This window comes from Moschus berezovskii, chromosome 6 (assembly GCF_049115385.1).
Source record: "Moschus berezovskii isolate FMDL1 chromosome 6, NW_MosBer_1.0, whole genome shotgun sequence".
NCBI classification, from domain to species: domain Eukaryota; kingdom Metazoa; phylum Chordata; class Mammalia; order Artiodactyla; family Moschidae; genus Moschus; species Moschus berezovskii.
In genome coordinates this window covers 39,548,469-39,563,647 of record NC_142465.1, presented here as the reverse complement: position 1 = coordinate 39,563,647, position 15,179 = coordinate 39,548,469, and the positions used below count along the sequence as shown (strand labels likewise).

The following is a 15,179-nucleotide window of genomic DNA, read 5'->3' as shown; positions in this document are numbered from 1 at the left end:
GATTATCATACTAAGTGAAATACGTCAGACAAAGACAAATATTATGTAATATCACTTAAAAGTACAATCTAAAAAAATAATACAAAGTTATTTACAAAACAGAAATAGTCTCACAGACATAGAAAAGAAATTTATGGTTACCAAAGGGGATAGCAGTAGGGAAGAATAAATTAGGCTCTTGGGATTAACAGATACATACTGCTAAACACAAAACAGATAACCCACAAGGACCTTCACTGGGAAATATACTCAATGTTTTATAACAGTCTACAATGGGAAAGAATATGAGAAAGAAGATATATATATATGTATATATTTAGGAATAACTGAAAAAAGGAATATGGTTGGAGGAGCTAAATGCAGTTGATAGAATGAAGGTCTTAAAGGACAAACTGAATATTTTTATTTGATCTGATAGTCAAATAGGAATAATTAATGTTTTCCTAAGTAACTTGATGATATGATCAGAGCAAGTTAAAAAAAAAAATTCACCTAACTATGGTGGATGAGCTGTGGTAGAATAATAAGGGACTATATGGAAGGATCGGAGAAGGCAATGGCAAGCCACTCCAGTACTCTTGCCTAGAAAATCCCATGGATGGAGGAGCCTGGTAGGCTGCAGTCCATGGGGTCGCTAAGGGTTGGACACGACTGAGCGACTTCACTTTCACTTTCCACTTTCACACATTGGAGAAGGAAATGGCAACCCACTCCAGTGTTCTTGCCTGGAGAATCCCAGGGACGGGGGAGCCTGGTGGGCTTCTGTCTATGGGGTCACACAGAGTCGGACACGACTGAAGTGACTTAGCAGCAGCAGCAGCATATGGAAGGATCCTACTGTGGTCATATGTTGTGGCACGAGGTAACGACCAGTTGTTTGGACACTCTCACTAGCACCTTCTCCGCTATCACAACACCAAGTGTCTGGAGTCTGGCTTCTCATCAAGCTGGGGTACCCTGAAATCACAGTTGACTGCAATTATCAAAGGATGCTAGAATAGCTTACAGTTGAGCACCCCATAAACAGCCAGCATCCTTGTCTGCCGTGTGAGTCCATGGACACCCATCTTGTACATCCAGCTCCGCTGAGCCCGCAGATGACTGCAGCTGACTTCTAATTGACATGAGATTCCAAGTGAGAACCACCCAGCTGAGCCTAGACAGCCCAACAAACAATAAGCAAAAATAATCAATTGTTCCTCTAAGTTTTGAGACAGTTTCCTACACAGCAATATCCCTTTAACCAGTATGCATTTTGTTTATGGCGGAATTGTGGAACTCTGTCTTTTACATCTTTCCCTGTATGGTACCAACAGGCTTTTGAGATGTGCGGCTGAAAGTCCCATGGTGAGCCTATCACCTGTGTTCATTTTGAAATGAGGCTCAAAGCAGTTACACGAATTGCTTAGGATTATATAATCAGTCATTTAAAGATCTTGATTTGAATCTAGGTTTTAAAATTAAAGAAATGCTGCTAAAGCCAGCTCAGAAAACTATATATTATTTTAAAATTGACTCAATATGCCTTTTTGCTTTGGAGAAAGTTTTGGCAAACTTTTACTATAAAAGGCCAGAGAGTAAATACATTAGGCTTTGCAGGTCATGTGGTTTCTGCTGCATCTGTTCAATTTGTAATGCAAAAGTACCTATAGAAATAAGCAAACAGAAATGACTCTTTTCCTGCTTTGAAGGATCAGACTGTCTTTTGGTTTCAGACCCAGTATAACCCTAGAGTAGGTTCAACATGGGCTTCCCTGGTAGCTCAGCTGGTAAAGAATCCGCCTGCAATTCAGGAGACCTGGGTTTAATCTCTGGGTTGGGACAATCCCCTGGAGGAGGGCATGGTAACCCACTCCAGTATTCTTGCCTGGAGAATCCCCATTGTCAGAAGAGCCTGGTGAGATATAGTTTATGTGGTTGCAGAGAGTCAGACACGACTGAGTGACTAAGCACAGCACAGGTTCAACACACCTAAATTCAATCTAGTCCTAGGTTAGTTTATCAAAAAATTCACCAGGGCTTTGCTGGTGGTCTAGTGGTTAAGATTCCCCTGCCAATGCAGGGAACACAGGTGCGATCCCTGGTCCCCGAAGATCCCACATGCCCTGGAGCAAACAAGCCTGTGCGCCACAACTACTGCGCCCACAAGCCCTAGAGTCCACATGCTCCACAATGAGAAGCCTGCGCACTGCAACTAGAGAGTAGCCCCCGCTCACCACAACTCCAGAAAGGCCACGTGCAGCAACAAAGACCCAGTGGGGCCAAATAAATAAAACTTAAAAAAAAAGAAAATTCACCAGCCATCATGGTTTTTATTCCCTTTTAACGTACATAAATCTTCTCGAAGAATAGCTATTTTCTTCATATAATTTAATTTTTAAAGTATTAGAGATTTAAATTTCTAAGGAACAAGAAATTTTGAGCTCTCTCCAGAGGACTGCTGTGCTGTGTGTGCTTAGTCGTATCCAACTCTTGCGACTCCATAGACTGCAGCCTGCCAGGCTCCTCTGTCCACAGGATTCTCCAAGCAAGAAGAGGACTGTTAGACATGTATATATTGTACATGCTATTTCTGATGGCCACAGAATTATTAAAAACAAGGTTGCTATGGCATGCACGGTGCCTGAATATGTGAAAGAAAAGGGAACAACCTAGTTCGTCTTTGGAATATTTAAAAACAAGAAGGCAATTAAATATTTTAGCAATATATAGAAAAAAGACCTGATTTTTTTTCCCTTTCCTTTTCCCAGATGCTTTGATTCTGAAACAAAATTTTAAAAACTTATACAGACTTTTTGATCTGACTTCAGAGAGAATTTTAGTGCCTTAAATTTACTGTTCATATAACTCACAAAAAGAGTGTGCCCCTGAAATAGTCCCAACTAATAGCTGGCTGACAAAATGAATAATGCTATTAAAAATAAAATCAGTTATGGTAACTTTATATAAAAGTGATGAATCACTCAGCATTGCCAAATCAGGTCCTGACTGGAGGCTAAAAGGAATGAAAGGGAGAGATTTCATTAAAAGTGGAAACATTACTGAAAGTAAAATAAAAATATTTTGGAATAAAATATACAAGGGTCTGGTAAGCATATTAGACGTTAAGGCAAAAATCCAATTTTTTACTAAGAGAGTGTAAAATGGAAGCATGATCTAATGAAGTCTTAAAGAAGGAGAAATTCTAACAAGCATTCCTACATAGAACTCATACTGTTGCTTTTTACAATTTGCCTTTTTGTTTCTGACAGACTCCAGGTGTATTTGAATGAAAACAAAGTTCTTTAACTAACTTAAAAATTATGTACCTTCACTGTGGAAAAAAAATCACAGTAATAAGATTAAAAAAAACAAAAACTTTATTTGGAGGCTCTGTTAGCCCATGATTAAGTGGACAAATACTGTTTTTAAGAACCACAAATCAAATCTCCCCAAAAGATAGAATAAGATAGATTCAAAAGTTATGGATGATATCAACAAAGGAAATAGGATGGCAGAAAGTAGGTTAAAGAGTAAATAAGGCATTTACTTCCCAATTCTAACATAAGAACACTTTGTTTAAATATTTGAAAGACGATAACATTTTTGCTTCTGTAAAAACTTTCATAGCTCAAAGTATTTTACCAATGTAGCTATTACCTATATTGGTTCCCTTACTTTCGAGTTGCTACCATTTCTATCACTGTCCAATGACCATGAGATGTTTTCTTACACCAAAAAGAGACTATTTCTGCTGAGCACAAGGAGAGGAAGGAGGTGGCACACTCCAAGAGCAATACACCAGACTCTAATGTACAGTGTTGGGTTCAGTATCTGAGCCACACTGATGGTAAACAAACATAGTTAAAATCACGGTTAACAATTCCTTTAAACTGTCCAGAACATATGGTGTCACACATCTACAACATATGACAACATTTGGCATCCTTTGGCACCCTGATGACTGAACTCTCCAGATCCTCCGATTCAGTTCCGTTCAGTTCAGTCGCTCAGTCGTATCCGACTCTCCGCGACCCCATGAATCACAGCACACCAGGCCTCCCTGTCCATCACCAACTCCCGGAGTTCACTCAAACTCATGTCCACAGAGTCGGTGATGCCATCCAGCCATCTCATTCTCGGTCGTCCCCTTCTCCTCCCTCCCCCAACCTTTCCCAGCATCAGAGTTTTTTCCAGTGAGTCAACTCGTCGCATGAGGTGGCCAAAGTACTGGAGTTTCAGCTTTAGCATCAGTCCCTCCAATGAACACCCGGGATTGATCTCCTTTAGAATGGACTGGTTGGATCTCCTTGCAGTACAAGGGACTCTCAAGAGTCTTCTCCAACACCACAGTTCAAAAGCATCAATTCTTCGGCGATCAGCGATTACTTCTGCTTAAATCCATACCCAATTTTCTGGGCATTCAAACCACTGTGCCTCTTAAAATAATCCTCAAATCTCTAACGTGAGTAAGAGGTTAAGGGAAAATTCTAAAATGTTCCTACTTGCCTCCTGGATTTACTCCCATTTTATTATTAAACCTCAATAATAAAGTTTCAATGCATGTGGACAGATTGAGATTTCATGCTGTTAAATCAAAGTAGAGAAGCATATTTTAGTGACTGGGAGAGGGACAGATGCTAATGTCAGAGGTAAATAAGATGCACATAAATTGCTACCATTTTGTAATTCCAACTCAAGACATAGAGGCAGTGTGGTTTTCTCAATCCAAAACTGGAAGTAAAAAGACTATTAGTACAACTGGTCCTCTTCACTGCAAAACCTTCCTGAACCTGCAGAAGTTTATGAAGTTTGGGACCATATAGCAATTTGTTCAGAGTTGATCCCTTATAAACTATGCAAAAGTTATTAATATGTTAATATAAATCCAAAGATATGTTAAGTAGCTTATTTTAAAAATACAAGTGTAATAAGAATATTGTTGGGTATTATCTTCAATTCCACCAAAGGATGTTTTAGGGTGATGGTCTGAGCAAGGAGCTACTAGCACAGGCTCCATCATTATCCTCTTCTGGATCCCCCATTATCTTGGTTCTGGGTCAGCATTATCAACAGTCAAGATTCTGTCATTTTAATTTGCCAAAATACAGCTAGAGCATAGCATTAGCTAAAATAAATAACAAACTCTAGCTTCATAAATTCGACCACAAAAATGTTCAGCTGGACTGGAATCCCCACCTAGAACACAAGATGCTCCATTTTCTCATCCCTCCCCAAAGTGCCTAATGCATAAGAGAAGCTATTTTATGTCACACTTTCACTATATCTCAGTGAAAATGGAAAAAACTACCAGTTGGGACACAATATACAAGTTTGGGTAGTTTAAGACAGAGTCAAGATTAATACATAAATTATAGCTGGGACTGTGAGGTGGACAAGAAAATCAGAGTCACATGAGGTATTAATAGTAATAAGAAACTTAACAGGGTACCAGAAAAAATAAGACGGATCTGATTCCATGCCTGTACTACTATATGGTACAACCTACTGGACAAAATTACTTTTTAAAAAAGGACAGTTTAACTCAACTCTTCAGAATAAAAAATTGCTTTCTAATCCTTTTATATGCAGCACAAGAAGTAGATTTAATAATCACTAAATTACATTCAGGAAATTATCTTTATTTCAAACATTATCTAAAATGTTTAAAATAACAAATGTCACTGAAAAGCAAGGCTATTTGTTCCACTTTGAAGAAAACAGGTTGCATAACTAAAAGAAATTTAAATTGTTCAGATTTTTACATTTTCAAGACCTTCTTTAATATACAAAAGCATGGATATCTGAATCCAGTACAATAGCCACCAAATGATGACATTAACGAACTTCTGGGGAAGGATCTCTGATGATTATTAGGATTTACTTGACAAACCTGATTCCTACCAATACACTATGACATCCAAGATTCTCTTTTTCACCTACAATGTCTGGAGGTGAATCTACCCACTACCTGTTATCACACTAAACATGCCCCTCTCAAATCTTGGAGAATGTGCTCTGATTTTTAAAGTTTTTAAACTACTCTGTATATACACCTTGACAATATATAGCTATGGAGTGTTCCTTTTTTTTTTGACTCTGAATACTTAAAGACTTGCCAGTTTTTAGGAATGAAGCATGGACAGCAAAATTCCATTCATAATCTGTAAATCTGTGTTACTGTTTAACTGCCACCATTGTTCAGACACATAACGAGATGAAGGGAAAGACCAATTTCCTATGGGCTCAGATATAACATCCCAATCTGATTTATTATGAAGATACATGTAATTGGTTACCCCATAAGCCCTCATTAGTTTTTTCCTATTCAGTGGAAAACCAGTGTAAGGAATATTTGGGGCAATAGTTTTCTCTTTCACAAGATCACAGAATTTGGGGCAATATTTTTGTTTTTCACAAGATCACAGGTTTGTAAATTGATACTTCAGACAAAAACAAAGTTAGCAAGTGGAATAATCATTGTAGAAAAAATTGGCCTATTATGAGGATTAAGACAGCTAACAATTATGAAAATGCTTGGTAAACCATAAAGTAGGACAGAACATGGACTGTAAGCTCCACAGTGGCAGAGACGGTCATCTGTTTTGTTCCCTGATTATCCCAATGGCCTGGAACAAAGTCTGGACACATGGGAGACAGTCAGTAAGCATTTGCTGAATGAATGAACTATATGGTATAATTAATAGTGGGTAACAGAAATAATGAAGCAGAAATACATGCAGTGGCATAAATCCCCTAGTTAAATGGTGCTGTCTTTCACCAATGCACTTAAAAACAACTCTGAGGCTTTCTTACTCAATATTTAGACTGGTGCACTCAACAAATTAAGGTTGAGGGAAAAAAAGGGTAATCAATACACTGAAATCATTAAAAGTCATATTCGCTGATCCACACTAAGTTAACGCACAGAAGATCAGAACTGGTTGTTCACTGATGTTTCAGAAAGAAATATTGTTATCGTTCTAAAAACCTGTAGCTTTCCTAAATCTCCTTTCTACTCTTTACAGAACATCAATCACTATTTCACCCTCATCTAATTTTCAGGTGATAGAGAATATTGTCAGCATTCATTACAACTTCATAATTCTACACAGTACAAAAGAATTCCCACAACATTTGCCAGGACAAGGATCTATCATTTGGCAGGACAAAACTGGAGCAGTGCTCACAAAACTGTATTCTCTGTCAAGTTATTAAAAAATGTTTTTAAGCATATTCGTGGGCACAAATTTACAAGGTTTTAATTTTCTTCTTAAGATATTTTTCGAGTTTCAAAAATTAAATGCAGTCTTTACAAGAATGATTTTTTAAAATAAAAAGTTATTTTTTCAAATAAAAATTAACCTCAGAAAGCATCAAATCTTCAATAAGGACTGAATAAAATATTAGGAGATATATGGGCCTAAAGCTATATTAAAATACTTCAAAGTGAAATTTAAATTCTCATATTCTCAATTATTCCAAAAAGCATTTTTGCATTTTGATGTTTTAATAAGTGTACAGAATGAATATGTTCTTGAAAATAAAAAGAATGTAGTTAGACCCTTTACTGAATAATTGCAATATTCTGAATGAAATGAATAGGTATACAAAATAATTTTTCAGAGTTATTGAAATATCCGCATTTGATTTGCATTCGGTTTACTTAAATCTAACCTGTAAAATCTGCAAAGGTTGAAATTAGCTTTTTGGAGTAGCCAATCATGATCAAGAGCAACTTAAGAATCCTTGAAAAGTAATTTCTATGAACACAATGCCAAGCCATCAAAAACCACAGAAATCACTAAATTTTCTTGAAAATGTTACTTTTATGAGACATTATTTACTAGTGCTTGTCTAAATGGACCTGTTATATACGTTTCTAATTTTCCGAATACTTCAAAAAGGAAACAGTGGCCCAGATTTCCAAGGCACATAAACTTTGCCTTTAACTGTATTTGTTCCTCTCTCAGGGTGCAAAAAGGCTGCTTAGAATTTAGGTTTTACACTGTGTGAATGAGACCGGTGCTCATATAATCATATTTGTTCCATTCTGTTAGTAACCATTTCAAACTGAAAGACCAGGACAGGTTCTAAACATGTTCAATTCTATAAAGTCATTAGCAATAAATTTGATCCGGCAGTTTGCTGGGACAATGAAATCTGCTGAAAAAGCGTCGATTAGTCATTCTGGACAAACCCATCGGGATTAAAAGAATGAATTAAGATCATCTAACTGAACTGAACTGAACTGAAGGACGCAGCCAAAAAAAAAAAAAAATTAATCCGACTGGATCTCAGCTTTTGAGTCACTAAGACGCTTTTCCCCTTCTCAAGGCCAACTTCAGCAGCCCCTCCATAAGTTTTAGCTAACGTAGGATTAAACTGTCCGCATTCTCTTCCCAGTCACAACACTTCGGTTTTATGCGGGAATTAAAACAAGCAAACCAAAACCACCCCTTTGAGGGTAAATTATCATTTATTTGGTGCACTTTCTACTCCAGGTGCCAATTCAACTGTTCTAGCTCAGCCCGAAGAAAAAGCCGGCGTCGATTTCCTTGCGCCTTAGCGATCCAAAATGTAAGAGTGGAGAAGTCAAAACTTGGCGCAACTCTTTTTCCAAAGATCTTTGCGCGTGTTCTCCAACCTCCCCGACCGACGCTAAGGTTTGAGAGCCACAAGTACCCAAAGCGGGAGCGCGAGGCTCTTCAAGCCAAGAACTGTCCAGGGAGCGGGTATCTCTCGGCCTCCGAGACAGAAGCGGGCGGGTAGAGACGCTGAATTTTGGAAACCCAGTGAAATTGGTCCAGCGAGCCCAGAGATCTCGGGAGCGGGGCTGCGCTTTCGGCTAAGGCCCGAGGTGACTTCAGGATTTCTACAGAAAGGCCTGAAATTCAACGTAGCCCTACCACTTGTAGAAAGAAGGGGAGAAGAGGAAGCTGGTGGGGTGGGATGGGGAGGAACATCACGATTAGCGGTGGCACCCTCCTCACTCCCGAGGCCGCATCTCCACTGAAGCTCGAGATGCCCTCGGAAGCTCGAAGCCCGGGCGGATTGCTGAGCACTGGGGCTGGTGGGCCCGGGAGGCGCAGCGCGCGGCTGGGGAGGGGAGAAGGGGCTCACCTGCGGCTGGTGGCTGGAAGGCACAGTCCGGGTCCCCCGGAGCGCGGCCTGGCAGCCGGGCGCCGTCCGCCGAGGGGCTGAGCACTTGAAACGCCCACCGTGTGCCGTAGGGCGCCGCGCCGGGGCTGACTGGCTCCGCCGCGGGGCACAACTTGAGGGGAACCGGGCTGGCCGGCAGGGGCCGGACCTGCGCGCCCGCGCCGAGAGCCGCTGCCGAGCCGTGGTGCTGGGGCGGTGGTGGTCCGAGCGGCGGGGCGCCCCCAGCCCGCAGCAAGTTCTCGATCAGGAAACTCTTGCCCAGGTTGCCAAAGCCCGGCGCCGCGGGGAAGTTCAGGAGCGAGGAGGAAGCCACCACGTCCCAGTAGGCGCCGGCGTGGGCCGCCACGGCGCTGGGGAGCATGGTGCGCGCCGGGCCTCTGCGCGCTCGCCTCCCGCCGCCGCCTCCCGCCGCGCTGGGACGCGCTCAGCCGGCAGAGGAGGCGAGGACACCGAGGACCCTGGCGGGCTGGGAACGATATTATTTATTTGCGCTGAGCGTTGTTTTTTTTAAAGGCGGGGAGGAGTGAATGTGGGACGGGGAGCTGTGCCTTTCCCCGGGCCGCGGCGTAGGCTCCGAGGGCGCCGGGGGAGTCCCTCCCGCTGTCTCTGCAGATCCGGACTTTTTTTTTTTTCTAGTAGGCTGGAAGGTGTGTCCAACCCATCCATTCGTGTCACCCAGCCCACAAAGTGACAGACGCGGCCAACAATAAGGGCAACCCGAGAGTCCGAGCTTTGGCGAGGGGAGGGGATGCGGAGCGGGAGGAGGAGGGGTGCGGCGGCGAGAGGATCCCGGCCTCCGTCCGGGAGCCTGCGCAGCCCGGGGGAGCTTGGAGCCGGGCACAGCGCGCGGGCGGCGCTCGCATTTGGAGAGCGCTCGGCGGACCACCTGTTGGACGACCCCTGGCTCTCCGGGGTTACCGTCACTGCGGGGCCACTAGGGAAGTGAATGGGAGTCACTAGTGTCCTGGAGGGGTGTAATCATCGGAGAAAGTCACATGTGTTACTGAGACTTGTGCAGATGAAAAGGCACCTTTTAAAGAATGCGTTGTTTGTGTATGAAATGTGGCTCCTGTTTGTTTTTAAGAGGAAAGGAAATGAGTTTTTTTGGAAGACCGTTACAAAATTTCTGTTTCCAGCAATTCATTTCCAGACACTTTTTTGGTAAGATTTTATTTAGGAGTCACTTTAGGAGAAGTGATCTAATAAATTTTGATTTAGCAAAGGGGATCTTAGTTGGAGTTGATTAAATGGCAAATAACAGGTGCTTGAGTCCAAATTCCAGGAAGAAAGCCACCACCAAAGCAAAGGTGGCCAGGGACTCTTCAGAGAGACCAGGGTGAGAACTCTGAATTCCTTAGGATTACAGCAACTCTTTTTTTTTCCCCCCTAGAAATGTGGGTATTTTTCAATTTATTAACAGTCTGCTAAATAGAGACTGGACAGATGAAAAAAGCTTGCGTGTCTTTAAATGTTCTAGTTAAACACAAGGCAACTTCATTTTGGAAACTGTCTTACCTTGATAATAGTAAGTTCAAACTGTGACTTTTGTTAATTCATACTTCCCACTGCCTCTCTCCTGTGCAAATTTAGATGCATTTATTTAGAAGGTGGTTTTTAAAGGATGTCTTCAAAGTTTGGGGTCACATGTGTTGTTTTACTTTTTACCCTAAGAATAGTTTTGTCCCTAAAATGTTGGCCAGGTTTGTTACATAGATTTCTTCTTGAAAATTCACCTGGTTGATTTGTATTTCATTTATACTTGGTATGTCCAAAGATTTTTAAAGGCCCACACCCCCACATGTTGCCAAATAAGAGAGAAATTACTGGAAGGCCTGGTTCATGTTACTAATATTCATTCACTTAAGACTGAGTTAGCACACGTTTACACAGCATTTCATGTATATTGAGGTCTAGTGGTGGTCCTGGGAATATATAGAGAAGAAAAGATCTGGTCCTTGCTTTGTATTAATAATCCACAGCCTAGTGAGGCAGAAAAAGAAATAACATCTGAAAAAGGGCTTGAAATTTGGAGGGAAAAGTGTGAGAAAACTTCCAGAAGTCTCCCCCACTTTGAGTCTTTAAAGTGAACAGTGATTGGAAATAGGGTGTGAAGCAGTAACCTTTGAAATTAGCAAGGAATAGAGAGATTACATCATCACCACCATTCCCATATCATAGCCACCATTTATCCAGTGTTTAATACATTAAAGCTGGCTTGAAACTCAACATTAAAAAAAAGACTAAGATCATGGCATCTGGTCGCATGCCTTCATGGCAAACAGAAGGGGGAAAAGTGGAAGCAGTGACAAATTTTCTTGGGCTCCAGAATCACTGCAGACAGTGACTGAAGCCATAAAATTAAAAGACGCTTGCTCCTTGGAAGGAAAGCTATGACAAACCTAGCATGTGTGCTAGTGTGCTCAGTTGTGTCTGACTCTTTGCGATCCCTTGGATGGTAGCCCACCAGGCTTCTATGTCTGTGGGATTCTCCAGGCAAGAATACTGGAGTAGGTTGCCATTTCCTCATCCAGGGGATCTTCCTGACTCAAGGATTGAACCAGCATCTCCTGCATTGGTAGGTGGATTCTTTTACTAAGCAAAAAATCCATCTTTATTGTGTAATACCTTTAAAATTTAAAGAGTTGATTTCCACAGCAAATCCTCACCTACTTTAGTTAATATGCAACTCTGTAAACTTGAACTCTTTGCTTCACACCAAAAAAATGACTTGTTTCTGAGTGACTTGTGCAAGAGGCTTTTCATGGAGAGCAAAGAGAAGTGGAAACCTTGTTTGTGGATTATTGAGGGTCCATAGAAAATAGGAAAGTAGAGATGGAAGAAGCATGGGGGAAAAGCTAAAGACAGTCATGGGTTAAAAGAAGAGATGACTATGTCTATATGATGAGAAAAAAAGAGGTGCTACAGACAAGAGGCTGAAGGTTAAAAAGAGATGGGGCTGTTTGATGGAGCCAAGAGAGGCGATGAGCCCAGCTGAGTGGGCTCTTTCTCTCCTGGGAAAGAAGTACTCCAGGCCCCAGGCCCATTGTTATGCAGCCAAGTAGGGGATGAAAGACTGCCTTTCCCAACATTTATGTTTATCTTCAATTAACACCGGACTTTTTTAAATTAGTACAATGGACATCACAAATTATTTTTCAGGAGATCAATAAGTAGTGTTTAAGATGTGGAAGGAATCCTTTACACCTTTACATGAAAGCCTGTAACCTCCAGAATGGAGTTTAAGGCATAATACTGAACCAGTCTTGTCTTTAGCAACTAACTTAGAGAATGTATTGCCCAAACCCAGCTAGGATTAGCAGCATCCCAGGACTAGAACACTGTCACATTTCCTCAAGCAAATCTCTCTTAAAGAATGTGAAATTGAAAGGGTCAGGAGCTGGCATCACTGAGCTTCCAAAACATATTATGTGACTGTCTCTGTACCTGCCTGCACATAAATGTTTAAGTGTGTCGTAGAATTCAGTCTGACTCTTGCTTTCACATGTGGTGGTCATGAGGTTATGGGAATGGCTCTATATTCCTTAATTTGCTTAAGTAGCTATTGTGCTTAGTCGCTCAGTTGTGTCTGACTCTTTGTGACCCCATGGACTGTAGCCCGCCAGGTTCCATCCATAGGGATATTCCAGGCAAGAATACAGGAGTGGGTTGCCACACCCACCTCCAGGGGTTCTTCCCAACCCAGGGATCTAACCCAGGTCTCCAGCATCAAAGGTGGATTCTTTACCATCTGAGCCACCAGGGAAGCCCAAGTAGCTATTAAAAGCTACTGATACTTATGGAGAAAAAAAAAAAAAAAACACCCTAATAATTGACAATGCACTGAGTCTCAGCCTTTTTGCAACAGAGCTGTCATTCCTTAAAGAACCACCTTGGCCTATGCTGAAATCTGGTCCAAAAAAAAAGAACTTGAATGCCTTCAAGTTCAGATGGGTAAAACCTATGGGATAGCCTTGTGTAAAATAGTGACTGTGAATTATCTATTAAAGAAGGTTGCGACGAGGGCAGAGAGTTCATAGGGAAAAGTAAGACCTATGTTGTCATTACACTGGAGATGTAGGCTGGGGCCAGATTGTGTCTTGTATGCAGCACTCAGGATTTTGGACTTTGTCATTAATGAGGTGTGCATAAGGAAAAAAAAATAACTATGTGTGATGATAGATGTTAACTAAAGTTATCATGGTAATAATTTTGCAGTATATCCCTATATCAAATCATTATGTCTGTATACCTAAAACAGAACATTGTATGTTTTTAAAAAGCAATGAGATGTGATCTCCTATTTGCATTTAAAAAGACCACTTCTGTGATATGGAGGCTATGCTAAGAGTTGGAGGAGACTGTGATTGGAGACAAGATGATGAAAGTAATTCAGTCAAGAGTTTGGGCTGGGTTTGTGGCAGTGATGATGGAAAGAAAGAGAATTTGAGAGCTCTCTATACGGTACCTGTGAATGTAGAGTCTGAGGAAGTCTTATCTCTCGTAAGGAGCCAGTGTGCTTAGTGTTATCAGACCGTGAGAACTATATAGCCATTGTGTTTCCTAATGTGTTTTCAGTGCCAAGAAGTTGAGCTAATTTTAGAGTTCAATGGCAGCAACTCTCTTAGCCTGCATTTCCCTCATCTCCATCCTCTCCTTAGCTCACTTTACATCTGTGGTATGTATATCCATTTAGTCTGTCTCCTCAAAGCCTTTAAGCAGTAAACAAATACAACAAACAGGTAACTCTCTTTTTTTAAACACATGTTTACAACAGCTCCGTTAAGACCTGGGCCTCTGCAATGGCATCTGAAGAAGCTCTTCAGCTCCATAATCAGCAGAACTTGTCCCTTTGAGCAGGAGAATCTCTGTGCTTGGCGGAGAGAGAAGCTGTTTCATAGCTGTCTCATAGATATGGTGGAAGTCTGGGATGAACTGCTGACCTCTCGTTGGTAGACTCTGAGCACCCACTCCAACAATCAAACATCTTTAAAAAGATGTGGAACTTCCCTGGTGGTCCAGTGGTTAAGGCTCCGTGCCTCCAATGCAGGGACACAGATTGGATCTCTAGTAGGGAAATTAAAATCCCACATGCCATGTGGTGCAACCAAAAAGAAAGTTACTGCGAGGAGCTTCAGGAACCCATGGTAGCCCTTTTAGTAACCTGGAAACCTCACTGATACAGGGTTACTCAAGGAGAAACAGGTTTTCCCCAGTAACTGTAGATTCTCTCCATAGCTCAATACCCACTCCTGACTCAGAGCCTGGGACAGATTACATCCTAATCCTTGAGTTAGAGGGAAAAAATATTTTAAAGAAAGCTGCAGGAATATGGTAAGAGGTAGACATATTCAGCCACTTCAATAATCACTACTCAATTGAATTCTAAATATTCTCCCACTCCTTCCACCCCATCTCATTCCTATACACTTCTCTGACCTTTGAAATAAATTCTAAAAGTCTGGCACACATTTATAAATATATTTTCAGTGTTGATCTGGCAGGACTCATGCTCTGATCGTCCTGCTTTTCCTGCACATGTCTTTCCTGGCTGACTGTGTTGGCGTTGGTATATTATTTTGCCATGCCTTGGGCATTGTTCATCTCCGTGCCCTGCATTCTACCTCCAAACTCTATTTTACTGACTTTCTTCTGTAACTGGGAGACTTCCCAGTTTCTTTCCAGGCCATTCAGTTTCTCTGGCATTCCTCGCTCATTGATCATTTCTAACCACATCTCCGCTTGTACTGTTTGGCCCGAAGTGAAATGTGAGAACCACTGAAAGATTTTGAGGAAATTACCGAGTGCTGCCGAGCAGCGGCTTTTCAACCGTCTCTTATTAGCTCAGTGTCCTCACAGTCACAGGTGCCTCTCATTCATATTGAAATCCTGCAAAGCTTTCTGGTTGGCCCAGAATTACAGCTTTGGACAAAAGGATGGATGCACCCTGCATGGTGAATTTTGTCATATTCCCCAATGTTTACACCACAGTAGTCCCTTCCAATGCGTATTAAGTTGTTTGCATTTACTACCAAAATTAT

At 41.5% G+C, this 15,179-nt stretch overlaps 1 protein-coding gene across 1 annotated transcript in view; it reads right to left on the bottom strand.

Moving 5' to 3' along the window:
• The window catches only part of DBX2 (developing brain homeobox 2), a 40,564-nt gene extending 30,880 nt beyond the window's left edge, over positions 1-9,684 (bottom strand). The window contains exon 1 of the mRNA XM_055396551.1: positions 9,103-9,684. Within this exon, the coding sequence (XP_055252526.1) occupies positions 9,103-9,502 (400 nt within the window). The 5' untranslated portion in view covers positions 9,503-9,684. The remainder of the gene's footprint in view (positions 1-9,102) is intronic.
• Positions 9,685-15,179: the final 5,495 nt, after the last annotated feature.